The 27,985-nt window shown below is 40.8% G+C and overlaps 1 protein-coding gene across 3 annotated transcripts; it reads left to right on the top strand.

The window, feature by feature from the left end:
- The first annotated feature begins 2,255 nt into the window (after positions 1-2,255).
- MYB (MYB proto-oncogene, transcription factor) lies at positions 2,256-27,969 on the top strand. 3 transcript variants are annotated; one of them, XM_075597383.1, is made up of 16 exons: positions 2,259-2,461; positions 8,367-8,481; positions 10,266-10,337; positions 11,238-11,330; positions 11,647-11,867; positions 12,490-12,721; positions 14,769-14,837; positions 15,813-15,917; positions 16,947-17,198; positions 18,231-18,593; positions 19,053-19,198; positions 19,567-19,681; positions 19,780-19,905; positions 20,549-20,659; positions 21,754-21,861; positions 26,478-27,969. In XM_075597383.1, exons 1-16 carry the CDS (start codon positions 2,439-2,441, stop codon positions 26,589-26,591), a joined length of 2,265 nt encoding a protein of 754 aa, XP_075453498.1. In that variant the 5' UTR covers positions 2,259-2,438; the 3' UTR covers positions 26,592-27,969. The 3 variants fall into 3 exon arrangements, with proteins under 3 accessions (XP_075453499.1, XP_075453498.1, XP_075453500.1); XM_075597384.1 differs by lacking the exon at positions 10,266-10,337 and having other exon boundaries at positions 2,256-2,461; XM_075597385.1 differs by lacking the exon at positions 18,231-18,593 and having other exon boundaries at positions 2,264-2,461.
- Positions 27,970-27,985: the final 16 nt, after the last annotated feature.

The following is a 27,985-nucleotide window of genomic DNA, read 5'->3' on the forward strand; positions in this document are numbered from 1 at the left end:
GCGTGCTTATACATAGAATTTCAATTAGAAATTATTTTGGATATTCAAAGCAATTTTCATTTTCAAGCCACAACAAGTAAGATTTAGTGGTTCGGGACACAAAAGATGCTATTTGTCTGAAAAAGATATGACTGTAATGAGTAAGATTCTGTTCAAGTCTATTAGCCCCCTCATCTTGCTAAAAATAAATGAGACTAACTCCAAATCAATGAAGATCTTCATGTCTGTTTCTGTTTTTGGACGTTTGTCGTGGGAATAACACACAGCAGTACATAACAACAGTACTGTATTTAAGCATGTGTGGGTCTGTGTACATGTTTGTGCGTGTTTAATTGAACATGTAAAAATCTGTGTATTGGTGTCTTATGCATGTATCAGTGTGATAATGTGTGTGCCTGCATGTGTATCAGCGTGTGTTAGCTATTTTGTGCAGTGAGGTTGAAGCTGCAGACCAATCAATATCCTACATGTGTTTTTTTTTAAATAAATGAGTTTTGTATTATGAGAAAATACTTGTAGCATTTTTTTAAACAACTTCGAATAAAATTTTTAATGTATTATAATGTAACAAGCATTTTTTGTTTCTATAGCAACCATTTACAAAGTCATATCCCCTTCCTTTTCTGAAACAGGCTCTAGCACACCCCTTTTTGAGCCCTGCTCCCTCTATCAGTGCACCAATTGTATCTAGTGACTGCCTGGTCACATGATCTTCTCTACAGAACTTTGCATCTTTGGTCCTCTTCTGCTGCACTGACATCCATTTTGTGAACCCCGAAGCCAAGTCTTCGCCAATCAATCACAGGCGAACGGATCGATCGGCAACTTAGCTAATTACTTATCATTGTGTGGATTGTATTGATGCACATACAGTATTAAAGGGCAAACAAAATATATATATATATATAATTTTTATTTTTATTTTAAACGGCAGCTTGGACTGCTGCTATAAGCATAAGGTTCTGAGGCTGACATTACGGGTCAACACATAGAAATGGCAGATGGCACCATTACCCCTAGTGTTAGTTTTAGTGGTCAATTTGCTGGCACGAAGGGTTGGCAACTATACATGGCAGAGATTATCATTAACCCCTTCGCTGCCTGAGCGACCAACTCACCTGTCTGCGTTGCAGGTCGGTATGGCAATGATGGGGTTAACATGTTTGCTCTTAAACCACTGAGTACCAGCACCTACCTCAAAGATCAAATGTCAATTTCAAAGTGATATTTGGAAGTCCTAGATGTAAAATGTGACAGACCCTCGCAAAGTAAATACTGGCCAAATGAGTGTGAGTCAAACAAGAGTGAGAAGCTGGAAATTAGTATGGCTTGACAGGTCCGCTTACGTTTTCAACCTTAACATCACTGGCATTAAACACGCGTATTCCCAGGGTAAAAAAAATCTGATTTTGCAATTCTGGACCTAAATAAATCAAATATTATTGTACAAGTATTGACTTCAAAAAGTGCAATGAAGTCTACAAGAGTGAGACAGGCTATGACTTCCAGTGTCACCTATTACTCAGCTCACTACTTCTTTTGCCTCAGTGCCTCAAGAGGCTTAAAGTGTCTCTTAAAATGAGTTTATTTTCCATCACATATACTAGTTTCATTGCTTTTTTTCTGTTCATGAAGGAATCCCCTATATGCATGTGGGCTACAAGTAGGGGGTTGATCCTGCAGCATTATGGCAATGTATGTATATTACTGATTTCGCCTTCACAGCCTCTCCAATAAAACACTGTCCCTGCACTCGTGCATAATCCCATATATGCATGGGAGTTGGGATGCAGAGGTGTATGTTTATACATTTTTACATTATGACTATGATTGATTTCGCATGTACAGCCCCCCACCCACCCCAAAACAAACCCTGTACTGCTGCCTACATGTCAGGGTGATCACAAGCTGCCAGTGCAATGTAACATGACTGTGAAACTTTGACAGCTCTTGCGGGGAAGGGGTTAAGTGCACACACACACACTGCAGTGTGCCTGTGTATACAGAGGTGCATTGTGTTGTTGATATTTGCCTTTGCACCGTGTTCCCCTTACACTCAGAGCGGGGTTTGTGCATAAAAAGGCGCCTGTCCCCTGGCGCTGCTGCCTCCACTTCCCCGCCCCGCAGCCCGGCACTTGCTCTATCTACCCCCGAGGGCAGCTGTGCCAGGGCGCCTGCGCGGGGCTGGGGGCGCCAGATTTGGCGGGAGGGGGTGTGTCCAATCAGCTTTTGTTTGATGGAATCTCTGTTTACAATACTTATTTTTTTTTTTCTATTCTTTCATCTCTCAACCTGCTCCCCTTCTACAGTCTCCTCCCCTGCTGCTTCTCCTCCTTTTTTTCTACGACTCTCCCTGAGAAACTTTCATTCTGAGTGTGGTGGATCCATTTGCAAGAAGCACATTTACCTCCTTCCCCTCCCCTGACCTTGAGCTGAGGATGGCCAGGAGACCAAGGAACAGGTAAACACTAAATCCAATAATGATAATGAAAAGCAAAAAAATAAAGGACCTCGAACTCATCTTGACCGAACACACTGCTTCGTCTAACTTAGCTGGATATAACTTATTATGGTGATTATTTGGGGTTGTCTTGAGATGATTGCAAGATGCCAGGATCGGATGGAAACAAGAAGACAGCTAGAGTGGAGGTCATGTCACTTAAGGGGGGTTGACAGATTTAGGATGCATGTTCTTTTCTTTCTCTTTTTTTGCTCCTGGTGGGAAGTTGCTGCTGTTATAATGATTGCATTGCACAGGGAGTGTTTCTAAGTGCCCCCCCAGTGACATGCACAAATCATTTTTATTAGTCATTGCTGGGGGGGTTCTCACAAATTTGTTTGCACTTGTTGCTGGTGCAGCATATGGCTGGTGTAGAAGAAGTGATGGGCTTGCTCGCTGCTCCATTTAAATGTCATTCATTCTTTGTGGTCTTTCTGATGCAGGTGACAGGCAGCAGACATGAATAGTGCAATTTAACACACAAATCCTCTATTATACCATCTTATTATTTTGCAGACATGTCTGTGCAGCCTTCTAATACACGTTTTGCGTTTGCTCCCCACCAATTTGATCACTTGCGTTTGGTTGAAATACTCCCTATAATCACCATTCTCTGGATAACCAACACAAGTTGTGCAAAGTGTGACATTTGTTGTATGCTGTGGATCGTAGATGGTGTGTACACATTTCTGTATGGTGTCTTGATGTGGGAGCAGCGTGGCTGGGAGCTGTCACTTGTACATGAGATCGCATACCCCCTGCAGTGCATCAGGTGCATGGTATGCATGTGCCCGCTGGTGTTGCAGAGGGAGCAGGTCCTTGCAGGTGTTCATACAGTCCCATGCGTGGGCTCATGCAGCACTTGCAGTCTTGAGCCTCGCACACGTGGATAGCGCAGCCCTCTCCAGCCTGGCTTTCGTTTTGCTTTGGGACACCTGGTGGGACTTTCCTTGTACTTTAAATAATATTTTTTTTTAAAGCCATCGTGTCCTTTGCCTCACTCCTCTCTGACCCAGGATTCAGTTCTTTGCGGCGATCATTTGCAGAGAGGAGAAGGCTGTAGATGTGTTGGAGCCAAACGTGTCATACTGTATGCACCATAGCCAGGGAAAGAGAGAGCAGGTCAGACGTGGGGCTGCATGCAAAGCCGGATTGCATGTGCACCCAAAGTAATGAAGCTTCCTTGATGCCGAAAATTCAAAATGCAACAGCAATTAATCACAAGTGAAATATATATTTTTTAAATAACCCCCCTCCCTTTGTTATGGGTTTAATGTTCAAGAACACTTGAGAGCACAATCACACGTCTCAGAGATGTCCATAAAACCTGCCTTAACCCACAATCACACATCATACAAATGGCTTCTTCATTACCGCAGTTGTTAAGCCTAAACAGCATCAGGGTGGCCAGGGCAGGATCCACTGTCAGGTTTCGGTATTTCGGTGGGCGATTCCCCCTCTGACAGATGGTGGGAAAGTTCAACGTGATCTACAGTACTAGTTGAGACAGTGATACAGAACCGGTTGTTTCTGCAGGAGGTGGGTGAAGTAAGGACAGGTGGAGAGTGCAAGTTTGCAGGGTGTTAGAATATAATGCATGTTTAAACGGATTATTTAAGAAATGTATAGGGCAGCACAAAGCCAGCTACAAACTTAGGTAGCATTCAGTGCACGAATAAAGGTTTCTGTGCCAACCAGATCCCAAAACCGTTTGCACATTAAAAGTTATCTTCTCAATTCATATTTGAGGTTCTGCTTTAAGTTTTTTTATTTTATATGTATATATTGCTCCTAGAGGTGCCTGCAACACATTGCAAAACAATGAATTGCTGGCCCCTTTAGCATCGGAAACATTGGCTGGAAACATTTGGGTATGACATTTTGGTTTATATTTTTAATCAGATATAAATATATTGGTTTTATGTTGATTCTGCACTATCTCACGATATGCCTTCGACTTATTTTCTATGTAGGCGTGGATGTATTGTGTTGATGCTTTGCAGTCTGTTGTAGTCTTTCCCCTGGCAGCCGTGGGGTTAAAGTTGCACAGTCCTTTGTTTTTTGACTTCCCAGTGGCTGGGTGGTAGTAGCAGGTACCTGATCCTTGCTGGTTTCCCCTTGCTGTTAACTAGCGACTATGCTGCTGAATTAAAAAAACAAACATTGTGGACAAGTGTTTGAGACCAAACCTCTCTTCTTTAAAGCGACTTTTCATGCTCAGGTAGAGCAGGTTAAATCCTCCCAGTGCTGGCAATTGAACATGCTGCATTGTGATATCGAGCATCACTCAACATTCCCCTCCAGAGCTCATTCTCCTTCACCAAAGAACAAATAAAAGTGGGGCCAATGAACAGCCCCTGCCTGATCTGCCCTGACACCTTTTTTTGTTTTAAGTTTTGTGCTTGTTTCTACTACTTTCTAACCTCCGGTACAAACCTGACTGCAGCGACCTTCCTCAAAGCAACGACTTCTCTTATTGCTATGTGTTTGGAGTTCGGATCAAAACTCATCAGGGGATACATTACCAGTATCTTTAGGGCTCCAAAATGTGTGTGTTTTCTTGCTTTAACATACTCCCCCCCCCCCCATTAGGGCATAGAGGTGGTATTGCCTTCTTGTACCGTGCTACAGAGAGGAATGTGCTTTCACATGAAGCTTTTTACTCATTACAGCATGAAATGTCACACACCTGTATAAAGCTGCTCCATAGGCTCTCTGCACCAGGGTTGGCCAACTCCAGTCCTCAAGGGCCACCAACAGGTCAGGTTTTCAGAATATCTCCGCTTCAGCACAGGTGGCCCATATGACTGAGCCACCTGTGCTGAAGCAGGGATATCCTGAAAACCTGACCTGTTGGTGGCTCTTGAGGACTGGAGGCGACCGCCCCTGGTCTACACCGTTCGTCTGTTGTGACCGATTTGTAAGAGCGGCAAAACCCACCCATCTTTCCTCCCCTCCATCTCTTGTTTTTGACCATTGCATAACGTGAGTTTCCTTCCAAAATTAAAGTTTAGCCTTCACTTGCTGCACCTTATTCTAACCACACAGTTATGATGAAACTGCCTGGCTGTATTTATTAACCCGCTTCCCTCTCGCACGGTGGAAGTAATGTCCACGCTGTCATTAAAATGTAAATAAAATGAACACATCCAACGGCTTCTTGAGTTTGCATCTTTTCTAGATTTGTTTTATTGAATAAAACGCCAGACAGAGTCTCCCTTTCAACACAGATGATCTTCATTTTTTTCATGAGCAGTTTCCTTTGTCATCATTGCTCTCCATAGTGGGACATCTGCTCTTTAGGGTAAGCCAAGTGGCAGAAAATGTCACTCTGCAAAGCATGAAACTATTAGTTTCCTGTTAGGGGGGGGGATAAAAAAGGGTTCCATCTTTCTCTAATGAAAATGATAGCCATTTGTTCTTGCTGTTGGTGTTCTTGGTGCTTTACGGAGTAGGGGTTGCAGGCACGCAAGTTCATAACTTGTAATCTAACCTTTGGTGCCAGAGGATGAAAAAGATGATGCTTAACCTCTTCCAACTCCCTAAGGGACTTACTCTACATCCGCCGAGGTGGCTGATAGGACCGTTCGCGGCTGAAATTCCCCATTGAAATCCATAGGGAATTTTGGCCCCAAACTGTCCACTATAAAATAAGCCCCTAATTATTTTTGCCGTATGTTTTTTTTTTTTTTTTTTTTAAATAAATTTGAAGTATTTCAGATTCTTTAACCATTTTTTTTTCTCTCACTATTACATGTAATGCTTGTGTGAGAACAGTAATATTTTCCTTTCACTTGTGTACTGGCAATGGGGAAATCCCTTAGTCACAAACTAGGCTTAGTAGAGTAATTCCAAAACAGTCAATTGTATTTTGGAATCGGGTCTAAAACACTGCAGTTAAAATGCAAAATGAGAGTAGGAACCTATTTAACTCCTCCGTAGCCAGAGCACCCCAGGAATACATTGCGCCAAAGGGTATTAAAGGCATACCTGGCAGTGAATGGGTTAATGACTCTTAACTTGGTTGCTGTGTGTAGTCCTTATGCTGTAGAACTGCCTTTGTCTTTTTGACCATGAACTGTGGGTGTGTTGGCAATAGTATTTATTTACACAACAGTGTGATCACTCTGACTTTTGTTCAAATCAGCATTCAAAAAAGTGCATCACACATTCCTATTTTTTTCTGGTTTCTATATTTGCAAGGGATCTACTACCAATACAAATATATATATTTGAGGGAAAACATTAGAATTTTGCTTCAGGAAGCATTCAAATGTGTATTAACTGTTCCAGAACCAGGGGGAATAGATGTTACCACTCTGAACCGGATTATGAATATGCTGCGCTGTACAATGATCTGGAGTATCTCTTCTCACCAAGCTTTGTTGCCTTAGGCCGAGTCCATGGTGCCTCAGCCCGTGCGGAGGCGCGCTGAGGCTGAGGGAAAGCGGGTGCTTTCCCTGGCCTTGGTTAGCGCGGCGTCGGGGGGCGGGCCAGTGACGTCACGGAGCTGGTTCGCCCTCATTGGGCGAACCGCTCACGAGACCGGCCCTGCACTCCCATGAGCGCGAAAATTTAAAATTTTGCTAAGACTTACGCTTCCGCACGCTTGCGTAAGCGAGCCCCTGCTAAAGCCGCTCATTGCGGCTGCTGGGGCTCACCTCAGCAAGGGTCAGTGCATAAGCGGTGACCATGCCCGAAGCCTTAGGCTGCGCTTATTGCGCTGGTGACGCAATGTATTGCCGGCGTCGCGTGCGCTTATAAGCGCGACACTGGCGGCGCGAAATTTGCAAGCCGGTCAAATGTGGTTTTTCAGAGGCTGTCGCCACATGTGACAGCCTCTGAACCAATCAATGGCCAGGTCGCTTGCGACGTCTCTGCAAATACAACTTTCGCGGGTGGCGAGGGGTGACGTCATCTGTCGCGTCACCGTCGTGCGCACTATAACCGCGGCCATAGGCCAAAACAAATGCATTGCCGCCGTCACGTGCGCTTATAGTGAGCGCGGAGCGACGGATTGGTCGCGATCGCTGGAAGTCATCTCTATTTGATTTTCCAGCGACCGTCGCCTGACCACCGATTCGCCGTCGCTATAAGCGCAGCCTTAGAGAAAATGTCGCTCACCCTAACAGCGAGAGCTTTATCCCGTCTACGTTTTTGTTTTATTTTTTTCTTGGCGCGGTAGTAACCAAATGTCTTTCCCAGCATTATAGGTTTCTCTCCCACTGCTTGAAGGAGTAGTCATTATGTCAGGGTCCGTAGATGCAAATATTATTGTTTTATCCGATAATGCCTTATGGGTTTTGATTGTGTCACAGCACATGTCGCAAAGTGTTGAAAGTGTGTAGTCATACTTAGTATTGGTGTATACTACAGCAGTGGTCCTGTACATGAGCTGCTGCCTTAATTCTGGGGATGGTGAAGACAAAAGTCCGGTTTAGCTCTCGACGGGCACAAATGTTTGCGTATTTCATAACGTAGATAAAGGCATGCTTGCTTACATGACACAATATCAGGTTCTTTTCACTATCCTCAGACGTTCCAGTTTATTTTAACTTTTATTGGTGGAAAGGTTGCCAAATGTGTAATTTGCCACTCTTCTGACAGCACGAGCAGGTCCGAACATGCACAGCAATGAGAAGCCTGCCAGGCCCTCTCTCTCGTATCTGTGGATACCAAAAACAGTAGAACCTGTTCATAATGTCAGGACAACATATTTCTGTACAAAATCTTGTTGTGCAAGATTTCCAGATTTTCAAGGAGATCTGTGTCCTTTTTTTGTTTGTTTGTTTTTTCCCCTTGATGTGCCTTGTAACTGGATAGTTTGCAGAGCTAGTGTTCAAGTATGTTCTCTATGTCTTTGTAGCATATACAGCTCAGAGGATGAGGATGATGACATTGAAATGTATGAGCATGACTATGACGGCCTCCTCTCTAAGGGACGACGACACCTAGGAAAAACCCGCTGGACACGTGAAGAGGTAACTGTGTTGGCGCATTACTGATGGTCATGTGCACATGTATCACACCTGTAGAGTTTCATTGTTTTCCTTGGGTTACGTGCTGCCTGAGTTAGCTGTGTTTACACAATTTCTTCTCGAGCTGTAACTTCCTTGGGTAGCTCTCGGGTATCCATGACCAGGTTTTGTTGTAGGATGGTTGCTTAGAGAAAAATAGGGAGCGGTCCTGTTTTCTTCATGTCCACTGCTTACCTTATGTACTGTATTGGTATCAATGATGCTGCTGGGCACATTGAGACTAAGAAGTTAAAGAGAAGGATCATGGTTCATAGAGTTTTATTGGTCTTGAAATTCAGAGGGGTGATTCAGATGGCTTAAACTTTGGCTCCAAAGGAGTTTGCAACAGGTGTTCATGGTCACTCCAAGACTGAACAGGCTCCAGGTATCATGTAAACACAGATGCAGCAGCACAAACTGCATGGTAAGTGTTTTAGAATTAGAAGGGAATTAACTCAGTTTTTAGGTTATAACGAGCTTGAGCAGCATAGAATTTTATACAAGGGTCATACCTCATGTGCTGAAAGTTGCAATTTACACTTTAAAGTGTCAGAAGGCCCTCCTCCCACACTTCCATGGAGTTGGATACAGTGAACATCTCGTTTCTGGAATACTTCAGTAACGATCCTCATAGCTAGCTCATTTATAAGCCATATTTACAACTTGGCCTCTCTAGCAAAGTTGGCTTCTTCCAGTGAATGTATCACCAATAATTCATTGCTGGCAATATATGGATCAAAAAAAGTACATACTTGCCCTGCACTTCCTGTTAATTGTCAATAGAAAAAGTTTCTGGTAAATATATTTAGATGGTGCTGGATATCTTCATTGTGGGACTCCATGGGCCGTCACTGTTTACATTGTCATCCAGATCAATGATAGGTGCACTCACCCAAAGAAGAAGGGTCCCATTTATTAAGTATGAAAAAGACTGACAAAGCACAATGTTTCAGGGTATTGACCCTTCCTCAGGTGTTCACCCTGAAGAAGGTTTAATACAAACATTGTGGTTTGTCTGTCTTTGTCATGCTTAATAAATGGTCTGAGGACTCCTCTTTCTTGGATGAGTGCGCCTATCTTTTATCTGGATGACAATATATGGCTCAGGCTTGGTAATTTGTTCTCTGGGTCAGCTGTGTCCACCATTTTTATTGTCACATTAGAAGCACATCTTCATTATAAAACCTCATATTAACACATTTGAGTTGGTTTCTGGGAGCTTTATCAGAGTTACTGCTTTCTCAAATTGTATTCATTTTACATTATTTATTTATTTTTGTATTTTATTAGCCTACAAGTGAAAGACAAATTCAAATACATTGTTTTTCCCTGGCCATTCTTGACTTGTGCGCTAAAGACTTTCTGCTGAGCTTTACATGGTGATAAAGTTTGTGTACAGTACATTTACTGAACTAGAGCTTATCCACGCTAGATTCATTCAAAGTCGGGTCAAACGTGTTCCTACTTTTAGAAGGTCTATGTGCATCTAAGGCAGAATGAGGTCCAGTATTCCTTGTGTTTATCCGAAATAGTCAACATTCCCTAGTGATTCATCCAAGTATTAGTTCTTAATGTTGCAATACATTGGCTAAAACATCAAAAAATACGACACCATCATGTTTGTTAATTCCTTCAGATGGAGATCACCATCCTGTTAGTCAGACATTTTGTACGTTGGGATGAAAAGCTTTGTTATCTCTATCAGATAAGGGACGGCAATAATACAATATCTTCCTTTCTTGTCTCAGGATGAGAAACTCAAGAAATTAGTGGAACAGAATGGCACAGAAGACTGGAAAGTTATTGCCAGTTTCCTTCCTGTAAGTCTTGTTGCTTTTTCTTTGGAGATCGTGCCAAATTGTCCTTTTATACAATACTCTCCCTGTTAATGGTGGCCACAGGATGAGTATTAGAAGCCTTAAAGTATCTCCATAAAAGACTTAAATGAAGGTTCCTACTCACAGATGTGAACCTGGACCATTGGCTATTAAGTTATCATGTTCCATATAAACTTGACCAAAATCAGATGTTTTGGTGTGCATAGCAAAAAGTGACACATGGTCACATCTGTATCATCTAAATCCTTAATAATGCGATGCCAGGAGAGACTGGCAATTAAAGGTAGCAGTTCATGTATAGGGATTGGCTAAAGCTCCCCCACCCCCTACCGGAAAATACACTGGAGTATGTCTATACATTTACATACTAGTGATTATTAGCAAGGTTTGGAAAACATTGAGGGAGACACACCAGCAACTATACAGTATAGCTCAATGGCCTCAGTTCTTTCATAAAGAGGAGCTTTTGGGGGACATGGTTCAAAGTATATAAAGATACACTACATTATGTGTCACCTTTTTAGTAGCATTCAAGGGGATTCTCTGGACACACACCGCTACATTTTATTGTGAAAAAGTCTTCTTTTATCCTACTTAGTCATCTGGTTTGTGATCATAGACTGCCTACTTTGTGCCATGTAAATAGATCTCTGCGCTTCATGTGATCCAAGATATATGACCGTGTCTACGTTTATTAGGTTGATATAGTCTCAACCTCCTCCTACCTGTAATCCTTGAGTGGCCTTGCAATATATTTTATTCTTAAATATGACTTCAATATTTTATATATATATATATAAAAAAAAAAAACAGGCATCATTAAGACTTTGTTCTAATTTGTTTATTTATATATATTTGTTTCTCTTTCTGACACACATCTAGAACCGGACGGATGTCCAGTGCCAGCATCGATGGCAGAAAGTGTTGAACCCCGAACTTATCAAAGGACCATGGACTAAAGAAGAAGACCAGAGGGTAAATGTCACATTTCACTCTGTGCTTTCTTTACCTTGATCACATGATTTCCCCACACATGTAAAAGAAGCCTTTGGTGGTAAGAAGCAGTTTCCTGGGATTTCAATAGTGCTAAGCTGTAAGGCATCTTACCACCCATTCAAATGAGTGGGGCCTTGTGGTGCCTTAAGGATTAGCACTAGGAGACATTTTCACAGCATATTGAATAGAGTCCTTAATGCTGTCTTGAAAACATGACTATTTTTGGTGTCTTGTTTTTTTGTGTAATAAGTTTGTAAAGTATGTTTCATTTGTGGCTCAACTGTGTTCCTTGAAGGTGATTGAACTCGTGCAGAAATACGGCCCCAAGCGTTGGTCTGTGATTGCCAAGCACCTGAAGGGGAGAATTGGCAAGCAGTGCCGAGAGAGGTGGCATAATCATCTCAACCCAGAAGTGAAGAAGACCTCTTGGACAGAAGAGGAGGACAGAATCATATATGACGCTCACAAACGTCTCGGAAACAGATGGGCAGAAATTGCAAAGCTTCTTCCTGGAAGGTACAGGAAAACTCCAAAGTAATTTGAGCAAAGCGTATAGAAACTTTATTTCAGGCCTTTGAATAATCAATTCATGAAACATTTGATGGAGTCAGCACTAATACACTGGATAGGATCAAATTCCATAAAACATGTTGCTTGTAAAAGTTTGGTTTTAATAAATTACTGGACCATAGCACCACTGTAAACATGAGAGCAATCTAGATTTCTAACAATCTATGAGAATGTGAACATTAATCGAATAGAAGCCACACATCTGCAAATAATCTACTTTTCATTAATAGAGCAATAGGAAGCTTGCACTACTTCTATATTAGGGGTGAGTTAATATCCTTTAGAAAATGATACATTATTATATCTCCACACCTTTGGAAGTTGGGGCAGCTTCGTTTTGCTGTAAAAATAGACTAACCATAGAAATCGAGGATAACAAAGTAGTCATGTACCTTTCACCTTTAATACAATAGAAACCAAATGGTACTACAACATTGTTAAATCAGGTTAACAGACAAATAATGTTATTTTGTTTTATACCGTTTTTCTCTCATTAATGTGATTGTTCTTGTCATTTTTTTAAACTCCAGTGTACAAATGCTTTCTTTCATTTTCATGTCCTGTGCAGAACTGATAATGCTATCAAGAACCACTGGAATTCTACAATGCGTCGCAAGGTTGAACAGGAAGGTTATCTTCAGGAATCATCCAAAACCAACCAGCAATCCATAGCCACAAGTTTCCCAAAGAGCAACCATTTGATGGGCTTTACCCACACTCCAACTTCTACACAGCTGCCTCAAGCCAGCCAGCCTCCATTGAACAACTACTCTTACTATCACATGGCCGAGCAGCAAAATGTAAGCCCTTCACTTGTGTCATCGCCTTTTATACACTTTCTGCCCAATCCCTTGAAGTCAGACAAAGAAGAAAAGAAAAACCCACAGGGCTGTTGCACACAAAGTATATAGGGAAATATAAATGAAGAGTGAAGTGTATTGCAATAAAACTTTAAATAAAGCTTATTTATTTTTGAACTTTTTCTAACGCGCTACTCACCAAGAAAACTCTGTACTAGAGCGCATGTAGGAACGTAGGGAGGACACCCATCCCAGACCCACATTAGATAAGAAATACTAGCATAGTTGATAAATATATATATATATATATATATATATATATATATATATATATACTGTTTGTCACCACATTTCCACAGTAGATCATATCTCTATAGTTGATCAGAACAAAGTTTGGTATCCAGACTTCATCCATTTTCTAACTACCATAGACCGAGTGAGAGCATTTTCTTTGCTTGTTGATAACAACTTTGAGTTTGTAATCCCTTGAAGTGCCCGCAATCACCAATGAGCTAATAGAAGACGGGGAAAAACAATCTTAAGAATATATTCACATTATTTGTGATATATACGTAGTACTTAAAGCTGCAGTTCAAGCAATATGCTACGGGGTTTTTTTTTTAAAAAATAAGTCAGTTCTGTACTAAGAGAAAATACTTCTAGCATTTAAAAAAAGAAAACAATTTTAAAGAATTTTTTAATGTATTCTAATGTAACAGGCATTTTTGTTCCTATAGCAACCATTTACAAAGTCACATCCCCTTCTGAAACAGCATCACCTTTTTGAGTCCTGGTCACATGATCTTCCCCACAGAACTTTGGCTGTCAGTGCAGCAGAAGATTACCCAAGATGCATTTAGTGAACCCCTAGCCGAATTTCAGCGATCGATTAAAGGAGAACGGATTGATCAGCAACTTAGCTAATCACTTGTCAGTGTGTAGATTGTCTTGATGCACATATTGAATGAAAAAAAAAATTTAAACAACAGTTTGAATTGCAGCTTTAAGACATCTTGAAGCGCCATACATCAAAATAACATGCAAAATAAATGACCGTTTTTTTTGTTACATTTTGGTGTTGGACTGACATTTATTTTGTGTCTGGATTCTAATCATGATAGAGCAAAATCAAGTTTAAAAAGTAGTGTAACCCTAATTAATCTGCATTATAACATTTGGCAGGATCAAAAAGGGTTGTGTCCTCAGGACTGCTACTGTATGTGGAAAGGGTATTAAAAAACCTATACAAAAGAACATCATTTGTGTAAATTATTTCTACTCTGCTCAGGGGGTTTCAAGATTTCAAATGCCAATTGTTACTGTTTTTACATTATTTTCTCCAGTGCGTCTCAAGAGGTTTGTGGCTAGTATAGGACAGAGTGAAATTTGCCACAACAAAGCACTGTTAAAGTAATTAACTTTACTACACTTATGCAAAGAAATGACAGAGGATCCATGCCATGAAAAACTCTGTTCACTTGGTGAAGCCGGATGTTAGGTTACAACTGAAGCAGGTTGCCTTTTGGGAAACAATGAATTAAGCCCTTGAGCCTAGAAAATGCAAATACTGCTCAGATTACTTGTTGTTGTGACAGCCATACTCCATCAGGATCATTATGGCTCTTTTAAAGATTTGTGGCCATATCCCGCTTAGTTTGAATATTTAAAAAAAAAAAAAATGCAAAAAAGCATGCAAACCTTTGATTCATGAAATAGTCAAAATGCTATCTCATTATTAAGCTCTTTGTTAGTGGAGTGCTCTGCTACAGTAGGTATACAGAATACACGTAACAGTGTTTAATATTTATTATTTGTGACTGCATCAAAGCCTACACTTGCAACTTTTAAATACTGTGCCAGCCACAGGCTGATGCAAATGAGACATTACAGCAAAGCGATTAATAAACATAAAAACATTTAAACAAATCAGGCACTGAATGGATGTCACAAAACGCGTGTATGAATATGTATGCATAAATGTGTGTTTACAGTTAATATATTCTTGTCTATAATAGATCTATTTTTTTTTTTCCTCAATTTCTTTTAGGCTGCCTATCCTGTAGCACTGCATGTAAATTTTGGGAAAGTTCCCCAGCTAGCGACTGCAGCTGTCCAGGTAATTGTTTACTTCATTTGAAGAGTACCTTGAATAGAGCACATTTTTGCAGTCCCTGGAGGCAGCAAAGAAACGAATAGCAACATACTTACTGGTTGATGTGCTTTCAGTGTTTGTCAGTGGGCAAAGGAGAGTGGACTGGGAATACACATTTAAAAGGACAGGAATGTTTTGTGCATGATAATGCATGTACCGCAATATTACATCTTGTGAAAACATAGTAGTATGACATCGTTAACACCAGAAAAACCTTAGCTTTCTTGTTGGTGGTGGCAGCCACATTGGGAATGGCAAGGGTTAATTTGTGGCCTTTGTAAAAACAAAACCACATATATTGTGGCGGGAGATAGCTAGGAAAAGGGGAAGTTCTGACTTGGCAAATTGAAATCTTTGCCAGGATGTATTTTATCATCTCAGGTTTCATATTTCTGCGTTGATTATTTATGTGTTGGTACCTCGCTATTTATTAGCTCCAGAACCCTTAGTGAACCTGGAGACAACTAGGTTTTTAGCAGGCCTGGGTAATGTTTTATTGCCCCACTGAATCTCCTGAGGTACAGATGTAGTGGTAAGACTTAGTGTAGTAGTAAAACTTAGTGTAATAGTAAGACTTGGTGTTTTTGGTGCCACGGTCACGTGACCACAATGGTCGCGGCACCGAAGGATCAACTCTGCGTGGGGTCATATTCAGGAGCATTTAACCCCCGCAGCTCCGTCGCGGCAGACACTGTCCCCGGCACCGCAGACCTTTGTTTATTCTCCCGCGGCTCCGAGGACAGTAAGGCTTGATACATTTGTACATGTAGTTTCAAGAACAGAAAGGCCTCTGCTTAATAGGTGAAGAGAAGTGTAACTCAAGACCCCGTTGATTTTGTCTAATGAGGTGGCCGTGGCACAACACTTCCAAAAATACGTTTTTGTTTGTCTTGATTTTTAAAAAAATGACCTTTTTTTTACCTCCGTTGTTTATTTCAGAGACACTATAATGATGAAGACCCAGAGAAAGAGAAACGGATAAAGGAATTAGAGTTGCTTCTTATGTCAACAGAGAATGAACTGAAAGGGCAGCACGCACCGCCGGTAAGACATTCATGATGTGTTTGAATGCAAGGATAGTAGTCTTATACCAGTGCTTTTCCTTTGCTGTCTCTACCCCCTCTTTATTATTTCCTGGTAAAACATTTTATAAATAAAAAAACGATTAGCATTCATCACGGCCGTTTTCAAGTAGTGATGTAACTTGTATTGATTCATAGAATTTGTTATTTTTTTTAACACAAAAAACAAATGTGACCTACACAATATTTTACAAGGCAAGGTGCCTGTTGAGTTGTTGGGCTGGAAACACACTTCTCTTATCCTGATCTTCTACTGACAGAAAGATAACTTGACTACCTGCCATCATCCTCTTCTCTGCACTGGTGAAAGCTGTAGTTTTAATAAGGTAGAAGGATTTAGAAAGTAAAACCAACCCAACGCTAACTCTAGAACACCCCCCCCCCCCCCCCCCAGCTTGTGTGTATATAAATAAAAAAAAGTGTGTGTGTTTGTGCATGTATGTATGTATATATACTGTATTGTTATGGTAACTCAATGTATAGCAACATTAAAAGAAGGGAGCAGGGAGTAGAAAGCTTGTTTTATTGCATTTTTGTTCTCCATGTGTTAATAGTAACAACAATGCATTGTGTGCCATGCCTACAACAAGAGGCATTGTCTTTGATTCAAACACGTATGCACAACCTACACCTAGCACATAGTCTGACAAGCAATGCCTTTCCAGATCAGGGTTAATTGTTTGAAGACAAGACTATGTAGTAATTTACACATGCGCACACACACGATGACTGTCACTTGAATAGCGCTGCAATATGAAGTAGTAATTGCAAAATGACACAACACACCAGCATGTCGAGGACTGTAGTACATTGATGAAAGGAAACATCTTGACAACTGTTTCAGAAGTGTTAGTTCTTGAGATGATGCAACTGCTTTTATCTGACCTCTAGAAGTGTGTGAGACACCTTGGGCAATTTCATTGCTAAGTTCCTTCTTCCTTTTTTTTTTTTAACATATATTCTTTATTTTTTCCCCTTCCTTAAAACACAGAATCATGCAGCAAACTATCCCGTGTGGCACAGCACCGCCATTGCCGACACCTCCAGACCACATGGGAACAGCGCTCCCATTTCCTGCTTCGGGGAGCACCAGCATCCTACCCCATCACCGCCGGTGGATCACGGCTGCCTGCCTGAGGAAAGCGCATCCCCAGCCAGGTGCCTGGGTGTCAATCAAATCAACCTCTTCATCCAGATGAAGAACATGCCTGAATACTCAGAAACACTTCAGCTTCTCGATTCCGTGAGTAACATCATCAGTCTTGTGCAAGCGGAATTTTTCGATGCACAAATGCACATACTGTAGCAAACTTTCCTACACGCACAGAAGCATGTGGGAGTACAGCATACACGTATGACTTGACTATTGGCCGCTTTCATTTTATCTGGCCTTTTCTCATACAGTAAACTGCTCAAGCGTTACACTTGAGTCCTCTGGAAAATCTGTTATAGGAAGTGAAATAGTGGTAATTGCTTCAGTACCATTATGCCATTACCTCCCAATACATTAGTGGGCATCTTTTGATCTCAAGAAATCAGTTGGCCAGAAATTCTGCACATTACAGAGGAACCTTGAACGCATTCATATTAGTTTTCTTTTATTCACTTTTTAAACCATAAATGGCATATACATAAAGACCATAGCTCTTCTACAGCTGTTTTGCACAAAGTACTCCCAGGCCTGTCTCATTCTCAGTAGGCACACGAATGTGTATGTGTGTGCACGTGTGTGTATGCTTAACTGGTTCTTTTGCGGTGGGTTTCGTTGCATAAAAGTGCTTGCTTCTCTTTGTCGAAGCTTAACAAGCTTGCATGTTATTTTTTTTGTATTACTGCTTAAGTAATATGTGCGCTTAGTCTGTAGGGTTGCATAGTATAAGTCACAGTGCTCACCGTACAGCAGTTAATGAAACCCAGTACAGCTTCTTCTGGACAATCCCCCTTCAGCACGGATAATTATAGTGCTCTAATATACAACACAAGTCTGTTGATTGTGGTGGCATGGAACTGTTGTGTACAGTGATGCAGTTAAAGCAGTATGGTAGAAGCTGATAAGGTGTGGTCATAATAAAGCACAATCGGCACCATCCACAGTTGGGCATCTTTATTAAAAAAAAAAGGAAGACGGCAGCTGAGTCCTGTCATGGAGCCTCCCGGAACACATTGAGAACTGTATTACATGAAGTGTACGTGGCATGTCTTTTCTAGCACTGTGTATTTCTGAGGTGGCACCTTGCATTGTCTTAAAGCTCCGTGCCTCCCGCATTGTTTTCAGGATCCTTCGTCATGGGGCAAACTCAACAGTTTTGAAATCTTTGAGCAAGCAGATTCCTCACCCAGCAAAACTCCCTCAGGCCGAGCTTCAGAGCCTCAGGAGGGATCGGGTAGCCTGTGCAGTCCAGAGGGGCCCCCTGATACAAGCTTAAACAAAAGCATACTGTGTCAGAGCTCCCCTGCCTCGCTCAGCTCCCTAAATTCCTCAAAATGCACCCCGTCGCCGCTGATCGTCCTGCGCAAAAAGAGAGGGCGCCCGAGCCACTTAGCCAGTGAAGAGAGTGGTCTCTTCAGCTTGGCTGACATCAGCAGTTCTACGCCCAAGCGCTCCCCTATCAAAAGCCTGCCCTTCTCTCCCTCGCAGGTAGATTTAGACTTCTGCACAGCTGTCACTAATTCTCAGCAGTCACAGAGTAATTAACAATATAGAAACTAATCCTTTGAGACAAATGACTAATTCCTCTCATACTCGCTGATTTCACTATGTGGTTGAATCACTCTTAGATCTGCCGTGTTGAGCACTGGGATGAGTTGACCAGCACACTACCTGGTGTTTTTGTTTTGTTTTTTTCGGAGGGTTTTTTTTCCCCCTCCATTTATCTGGTGCAATTGCTGGTGTTTTCGTGGCTTTGCTCTTGCAGTTCATTCCTTCTGAGTCGGAGTTTAATATTTATCTTCATCTTTACTGTCTTCCTTCTTCTAACATCACAGTTTCTTTGCTAATTAGTGTGATGACTTGTGTGAATGTGTGTGTGTATCATTATTTTCCTAATGCAGCACTTCCCTATTCCGGATCGACATGTAACTTATCTCATATTCGCAGTTCTTGAATACCTCTTCGACACATGAGAGCTTAGACATGGGGCATCCGACTCTAACCTCCACACCGCTCTGCGTATCTCATAAGACAGCCCTCACCACACTGCTTCACCGGGACCACACGCCGAGGGTTCAGAAGGAAAATAACATGTAGGTTGTTGTGAGATGTCTGACTTTTTTAAAAGGTGGTTCACGCTTGATTGAAAACGAATGATCACAATGCAAAAATGTGACATTAGAATACCTCAGATCGACTGAAAGTTGTTCCACGTATGAGTAGCGATTGTCTTGTTTGTGTCAGATGTATATACTGTATAGATTATCATGGAGTGCTAGAATAAATCTTTTGTACTGTATGGTGAGCTACTGACTGTGTTTCAAGGAGAGAAATGTGCTTTTCCCTTACTTATCACCTAAAGATATCCTGGTGAAGCTATGAGTGTTATATTGTTGGTTTACATTTTTTCATAGAACGTTGGAAAAATGCTAAATATATATTTTGTTTCTCTTCTATAAAGCCTCAGGACTCCAGCTTTAAAAAGATCAATCCTGGATAGCACTCCAAGGACTCCCACCCCGTTCAAAAATGCATTAGCAGCTCAGGAATTCAAATATGGTCCTCTAAAACTTTTGGTAAGTTGGTAACAACATGAAACAATAGATTATTGTTGGAGTGAACAGCTAAATCGTGGGGTGTGTCATTGAATGTGCCTACCCTTAATCTCATTCAGCATCACACCCCATCGCACCTTGCAGAAGACCTGCAGGAAGTCATCAAGCAGGAGTCTGATGAGTCTGGCATTGTAACCGAGCTCCATGAAGCAGATGAACCGTTGCTGAAGAAAATCAAACAAGAGGTGAGCAAAGAAACTCTGAATGAGTCATCGTCAAGTCTGTGCCCAGTGTGGGGTCATTTAATGCCCATTCTCATTCCTCTTAGTGAACTATGCTAAGAGACTATAACCGTCGTTAAGCAATAAAACCCCACAACAATGCCAAGTTCTGATAATATGAAAATATACTGCATTATGACACCGATTTTACGATCATCGTTATCCCCAATGCATGGGTCTGCCATGATGAGTTTGTCTCGTGCTTGTCCTTGTCTTTGAATAACTGTATCAAAGCAATTTGGCTTGCAAATAGCTGGAAGGCAGGTCTCTTATTAATTAAAGCAAAACGTGTACAATTAAGTGTGAGTACTTGAAAATGTAATCTGAGTATCGTGAGTACATGCTTCCAGCTTCCCACAAAGGTGTTCTTCAACCCACTCCTTGGGGAAGGATTACAATTGGGGTATAACCAAGGAAAGCTGTTGATTATGTAATCTTAAATGCATTCTTGTGCTCTTTAATTCCTTGGTCATTCCGATTATCTAGTATGATTGAGGTTGGCCCTGAAGAAGGGTTGGAATCTACTGTTCTATAGCTTAATCTGCATAAATAAAGGAAAACAAATCATCTGTGTATAAATACAAATGCTGTGCTTTGCCTTTCTCAGGTGGAGTCCCCAACTCATAAAGTGGGAAACTTCTTCTGTTCTAATCACTGGGTGGGAGAGAACCTCAGCGCTCAGCTTTTTATGCAGCCATCTGCTGTAGAAGATACTCCAGTAAGTCCCACTAACCAGTATTTTGATGACTTTGTCTTACCTTTTACAGGAGACACATTACATTTTAGTGTTAGGGACCTCCCTAAAATCTGCACACCACAAATAGCACCTAGGGTAGAGTCTTCTTTTTGATGCATTGTAAAATGGCTAAAGGACCTTAAGTCTCTGTTGATATGGTTATGTTAGATCTGGCTCCCTACATTTTGTAGCCCGGGTGAATAAAGCAAGTGGATGACAATATGTACAAGGTAATAAAACTTGTAGCCCACTCTTATTTCCCAAATGCTTGCAAAATACTAGGTTTGGTATGCCATATTACGTATGGCATATTCCGGAGCAATGACTTTAGAGTGAACAAGTCAAACCTACTGATTTTATAAAAAATATTACTGAAAGATAACCTGAATACCAAGTGATAACATCTTCCAATATTTTTATACTATTGCATGTTTGACCCTTTATTATTAAAACACTTATTTGAGCTTTAGGACCATACAGTATCTACCAAGCAGTCTTCTGCCACCTTCCCACGTTAAGCAGTCAAAAGACACCTTCTGATTCTGAAGACCTCCTACAGCTCATTAAAGTGAACGGGGTGTACGGGGTCTTCCAGTGTCAGAGAGTGCCCTATGGCAGAAGTCTGCATGATAAATAAGGACCTACAGTAAATGGCATGTCTGTGGTTGGTAATGGAAAACCCCAAAAAGTTACTTCCAAGAGAGATCATTAATGTTTATAGAAGTTAGAGGACTACTCATTCATATTTATATGCGTGACCCTAAAAGTTTGCATTTGTAAACACCTGCATGCAAATAAGGGTTATAGCCCGTAACTACTAAACAGTGCTATCCCACAATACACCTTCCGACACCGGAAAACACCTTGTGGCCCATTCAAGCGAAGGGGCCGCGTGGTGTCCTGTGGCATAACACTAAATAAATATGGGACGCTGCCTCCACACAAACATTTTTGTTTTACAGTACATACAAAGTAGAAAACAATATTGACTTTTACATCACAGTATTCCCTCGTCATACTTTTCTGCACCTGGTAGAGGCAAGTTGGATCTGAAATCTTTTGGGTTGTTGTTTCAGCATCTTCTTACCAGTTCTCTGCTAATGAACCAGAAATCTGAAAAGGAAGATCATATTCTCAAAGCGTTTACAGCACCCAGGAATAGGTCTTTTGCAAGCCCTTTACAGGTAATACCTCTCGCAAGATACTACCATTCAGTTGAAGCATCAGCCAGAAGTTTAATATGTTATTTATCTGTGTTAATGTTTAAGCAGGAAATGTATACTGTACAACACTCTGGTCTGAGTGTCTACTTCCCTTACTACAATAAAATGAAAATGTCTGTATGATGCAGAATTGTATCTAAACACTGACTATACTGGAAATGAAAACATACAGAACCTGTTATTCTACATGGTCATCAATGCTGCTCTTTTAGTGCCGGAGGGGCTAATCCACAGGACGTTTATACAGCACGGAACAGAGCCAATTAAAACAATAAGAGCATTTCAATGGGGCTCTTAGAAAATCAGATGAGAGCAAAAGAGTAATCCTAAAATGACAGAGGGGTTGAGTACCAATGAATTAGACACTTCAGACAGAACATTTTCTCCACTGGCTTTGCTCATGGGTGTTATAGTTTAAATGGTAAAAAATAAATAAAAGATTCGATGTAGAATAGGTCATTATGTTATAGGAAAATAAGTGAAAGAAATTCCCACGGCTGCAAGGAAACTTGACTGTCCCCTCTCTATCTACCTTATTCATAATATATATTTATTTTGCATGTGATGACCCAAAACCATCTATATTGATTGGTGTTGCTTTGGTGGCTGGAATAGACTTCAAATGTCACACCTCAGGTTCCAGCCTAAATCGGACGGGCCATATTTACTAAGTAGTGCTTTTCTCATAGACACTTCCAACACATCTTGTTAAATATAGCCCCTTATGACTCATTCAAGTAAGTGGGTTGTAAAGTGTCTTCCGGGCCGGTAGGTGCCTTATTGAGTTACACCGCTTATTAAATACGGAGTCTGATTGAGAGTTTTGTAGGAAATGCAAAATTGCGCTGGCATATAAATATTAGCTCTGTGCCAACGTGTATATTTTTTTGATCCGCTACTGAATTGTGAACATCTTGTCTGAAATATATGCTAATAAGGTCTTTGATTAGCACGATTGTTGTTGTGCATATTGTACGTCTGTGTGTATTTGCCGACACCTTTAGAAACGAGAAAACACTTGGTGTGACCTTAGCCCGTAACTACAATAGCCCCATAACGTATTTTCCTTCTTGTCCTGCCTTTTGATCAGTTGTCCTGTAAAACATTCGGTGCCAGCTAGCAGCTGTGCATCAACAGAGCAGCAAAAGCAGTCACGGTTCATCCTAACCCATGGCGACATTCCTGTTTGTAATGCACGCAGGCGCACAGTTAGAAAGCCTACATTTAAGAACAGCGGGTTAAAACTACTGTAAATTGGACGCAGAAGCAAGGCAGACCCTATTTAATGGGTATACGCCCATGTACTAATCATTGAAATAAATAGAAAATAGACATCCTTACACTCTGCCTGTCAAAATTTTAGTGGCCCCTTTCCGACCCCCAAAATACAGTATCCGTCTCTTTGCTGTTGTCAACTCTAGATTTGTACGAGTTTCAAATCTCTGCGTCAAGCCCACGGAATTGGTTAGCGCTATGACTCCTCTGTGAAGGCCATCTTCAAACAGGCCCCAAGGTGTCTTGTGCTAGTAAATATGACCCAACGTCCATCAACTTTAGAAAATAAGTCTGTAAAAGCCAATATTTTACCAACTTTTGGTTACACAGTCCTGAGTGCTGCTGTTAATTGGGAAGCAATTGTGATGATAATAATAATAAAAAATGCATCCGCATTATAATATGCAAAAATAATTAACAGAACAACACACACACAGTACACAGTGTTATGTCACCATTACAGTATATTATCTCGTGTGTGTGAGTAAGAATATAAATATGTGTGGGGGTGTTTAAACAGAAGTGTAGAACTTGGTTTGCAGGTAAAGTAACACCTGTCAGTAAATGCAGCATGAGAACTTTACTGACTTCAGGTGTCACCTGCGCCTAGAAAGGGGTGTGTACTGATACTAGCCATTATCTGCTAGTTGCTCCAAGCAACACATTGCATGCAGACTCTTTTGAAATAATTACAAGCTGTTCAAGCATTGCTGGTTTTGACAATGTGCAGAAAGTCTCTTGGTGGCATCACTTCAGTGTAAGCAAGTTCGATTTAAAAAAAAATTGTTATGTATTAAACGTGGTATTTCTGAGAAAATCCATATTTGCCCCAGAAACAATTCTACCTAATTTATAGTAATGCCCAGATTGTTTGACACACTACACAATAGAATAGAACAAAATTCAAATCCTTAAAGTGTTTAGATTAACCCGTCGGTGCCGGAGTCCCCAGCAACGCATTGCATATGGGGTTAAAATGGCCTAGCAGTGAGCAGTGTGTTTTAATGTGGCTCAGTTAATGAGTATCAGAATCACTGTACTGAAACAAGCAGGTGAAGCAGAAGGGTTTGATTTCTAAACACTTAGGTATAGTTACCTACAGTAAGAGACACCCACACATGTTATAAACAGTGTTCTCTGCACCTTGTATAGCTGAAAGTGCAGTTATGTATGACGCTTTGCAAGCTCTTCGCACTGGAAGAGTTAAACGCACAAACAGAAAAATTCTGTAGCAAAATGTTATTTTTCACACATATTTTAACAGGCACAGGGCTGCTTGGTTTTCTGTAAAGGGCCGCCTTGTTTATTCAAGATGTAATAGCAGGATATTACAGTCAAAGCTTATTTGCACTTCACTTTCTGCCACGGGGCAGCTAAGCAGGATGAATGAAAACCGGATGCATTCAATGTCCCATGAGTACCAGTGAGGAATGTGGTGATCTAGAGACGCAGAGAGGGAATTCTACACGTGTTGGGAATAGGGAATGAATTGTAGGAATGCACCTGGGAAGCATGTGAAATTAGATTATCAGGCAGGTTAATAATTAAAAGGAGGAATCCTGCTGCCGTTATTGTATGGAATAGAAGCTCTGCCCAGCATCCTGTGCACAAAGGCCCAGGTCCAGATTTATTCAATGCTGTTTAGCATTAGCGCACCCTTAAAGTAGAAGTTAACAAATAAGCCAATGGTAGTTGCATTGTTTATAAGTTCAATTATTTTTACTATCTGCATTGATAAGATATCAATCCCTGCTACGAGGTACTGTACCTTTTTAGGACCTGTTCAAACAAATGTTTTAAAGTATTGTATTGTATGTTTTTATTTATATAGTGCCAAAAGTGTACTCAGCGCTTCACAAAGAATACAGTACAGGGAATTATATCAATGTGTGATATTGGTTAGCACTGATTTAGCAAATCAGAGCTTCAGACCTCTGTCCACTTCCTTGCTGAAACCATAATGGTTTTTCATGGATTTTTATCATTACTGTTAAGGCACCATCATATTCCTCAGAGCAGGTGTAGGAAGAAGGCCGGAGTTCTGAAAGTAACAGAGAGTGGCAAATATGTACACATACAAAGCATATTCTTCATGTGCACTGCAGAGATTCCAAGAAGATGTTTGTTTAGGGTCAGTAAATGCTAATCCTATCGCTGGCCCTCACTGCAGGAGATTAGATAACCTCACATATGTTTCCAGTTACCGGGCACCATGTGAAATGGAACATTATTTTCCCGCCACAAGTTTATTTTCCACCTCCGATCTCGTGCTGGCTGGTGGTGGGAATCCTCATGAGAGATGGCAATAGCAGCTTTTGTTTGGATATGCTAGGACCAGTTTGTGTCTGTAGTTGCAGCATCAGCCAGTAAACGCCACGGCCAAGCTATGTTCTCAGGCATGATTTATAGCTCTGCACTGGCAGTCCTGGATTTTTTTTATTGGGTGGAGTTAAAATGTAGCATTTTATAAACCGTGATAAAATGTGTACAGCATGTGGCTGGAAGCTGGTGCTGCTAGCATATTTTTTTTTGCTGCTCTGTTTGCCATTTGTATCATTGCACTTATAATTGTGCATGTACACTTTGTTTTGGCATAGATATAGGTGGCATCCTCAACTGTAGATAAAGTTGAATGATAGTTTGGTATATAAAAGAGGTTGTATAGTAGTTGAGTACCTTTTATGGTGCTGGAAAATCTGCAGTACCATGGACATTCCTTCACCGTGACATGGGATTGCATGTACTGTAGCTATCACATGTCACCCACCCCCTAGCATCTCAGCGAGCTGCAGACTAGATTCACTAAAGCAAATAAGGATCATATTGACTAAAAGGGCCATTAGTGTGTCGGCCCATGAGACATCCAGTGAATGTCATTAGGGCACCTGTTCCTCAAGCACCAAACAGTTTGACTGCAAGCCCTTTGTGGCAGAGAATGAAAGGGTAAGCGAATGTTCTGGCTGTTTTGGGACAGAAATCCCCATTGACTTCAATGGGAATTGTCAGTCAAAAAAAGGCTGAATGGCCACATGGGAGTTTATACTGTAGAATGAGGTTCTTAATGTGCCTTTATAATACCATGCTCATTTTGCTCACTTTCGATCTTCAGACAATGTAAGTTTGCAATGTTGGGGAGTAAAGATCAATGAAGAGCTAACATGTTTGTTTCTGTGCTGTTTTAGTTCCTACCATGCAGACATGTGTGTGTTTGCAAATACTTTGATTTTTGTTCATAGTATGCAGTATGCTTTCCCCCCCCCCCCCCTTCCTGTTAATACTAACCTGGCTGTCCTCTTTTGCAGCATTTCAGCAATACATGGGAAGCCATCTCCTGCGGGAAGACAGAAGATCAAAAGATAGTAGCAGAGCAGTACCGCACCACACACATGAAAAACTTCTCCACGCTGGTCATGTGAAGAAGCGGAGGTGTCCGAACAAGCATTATCATACTATAAACCAGGGGTGCTCAACTTCAGTCAAAGACTGAGCCACTGATTGAGTCACCTGTGCTGAAGCTGGACTATCCTTAAAACCTGACTTGTTGGGGGGGGGGAGGTTCTTGAGGACTGGAGTTGAGAACCCTGCTATAAACACTTCAAATCGACTTGGAATTTTGTTTTACAATTCCTCTACATGAATCGTTGGGAATTTTTCATGATTGGGAGAATTTTGTTGTGGTACAACAGTTGGGAGAAGCACCAAGTGCATTTTGTTCTAGTGAGCATATTCTTGTTGGATTTCCTCCAACTAATAAAACTTTGGATGGATATTGCAAAAAATAAAAGACAATCTTGCCTATATTTTTAGGTGCTGCGATGTAATTTTAGTGTATTTTTCACAAAAGATGAAAATATCCAAATATTTTTGGAGAACAAGGAAACTTACACCAGTATTGATATTATGGGGCATATTAAGGACAGGCACTCGACCAGATTATTTGTATTCGCCAATAGACAAAATGCTTTGGTACCAAACACATTAGCAAGCATTACTACAGAATCCAATATTTATCACAGGGAAACACATTTAGGAAATGTAATCAAGATTGTGAATGCTTAAAATTGATCACGTTCAAAGTACTGTTTGATATGTTTCTAAAACCATTACCCGTGTGTGTGTGTGGATTTTTTTATGTTTCTATATATATATATATATATATATATATATTACACTTAGCTTGCTTACAAATATTACCGACTGAAATACATAGTTTTTATAAGAACAAAATTATATTTTTATTCAGTAATTTAATTTTTTATAATAAAAAAAAATGCCAAATGGATAATGTTCTTTGGGGTTTTTGTACCGTGCGTTTGTTCTTCGCCTCCTCCCCTGCTGCTATGACTATAGCATGTAGACATGCTGGCAGTGTGAAAGCACAATAGGAATTTGTACAGAGAAGACCACTATGGTGATGTCTGCTTGATTATGCACTAGCATTTCATACACTTTTTTTGTATGCTTTTATTTTATTTTTTTAATTTTTATATACAATGTTTTCTTAATCTAAGAAAATAAAATACTGGGAGATTGTTTATAACGTCACAGCATGCCTTGCACCTTCAGTTGTTTGGGAGAAGACTGCGCTAATGTTGTCTCTTTGTTTTGTTTGTTTTTTTTTTAGTTTTCCTGCTTTCTGTCTTGTAGATTACTCATGTTTAACCCAATGTTTTGTACAGTACTGCCTTTTATCTGGACTTTTATATAGATGAGGACAACACTGTTTTTGCTGCCTTAAAAGCATTTGGTGCAGCACCCCTGCACTTATTTTGTACTGCCTTGTAGAGAAATAAAGTGTCTTTTTAAAAAA

This window comes from Ascaphus truei, chromosome 4 (genome assembly GCF_040206685.1).
Source record: "Ascaphus truei isolate aAscTru1 chromosome 4, aAscTru1.hap1, whole genome shotgun sequence".
In the NCBI taxonomy this organism is placed as follows: Eukaryota; Metazoa; Chordata; class Amphibia; order Anura; family Ascaphidae; genus Ascaphus; species Ascaphus truei.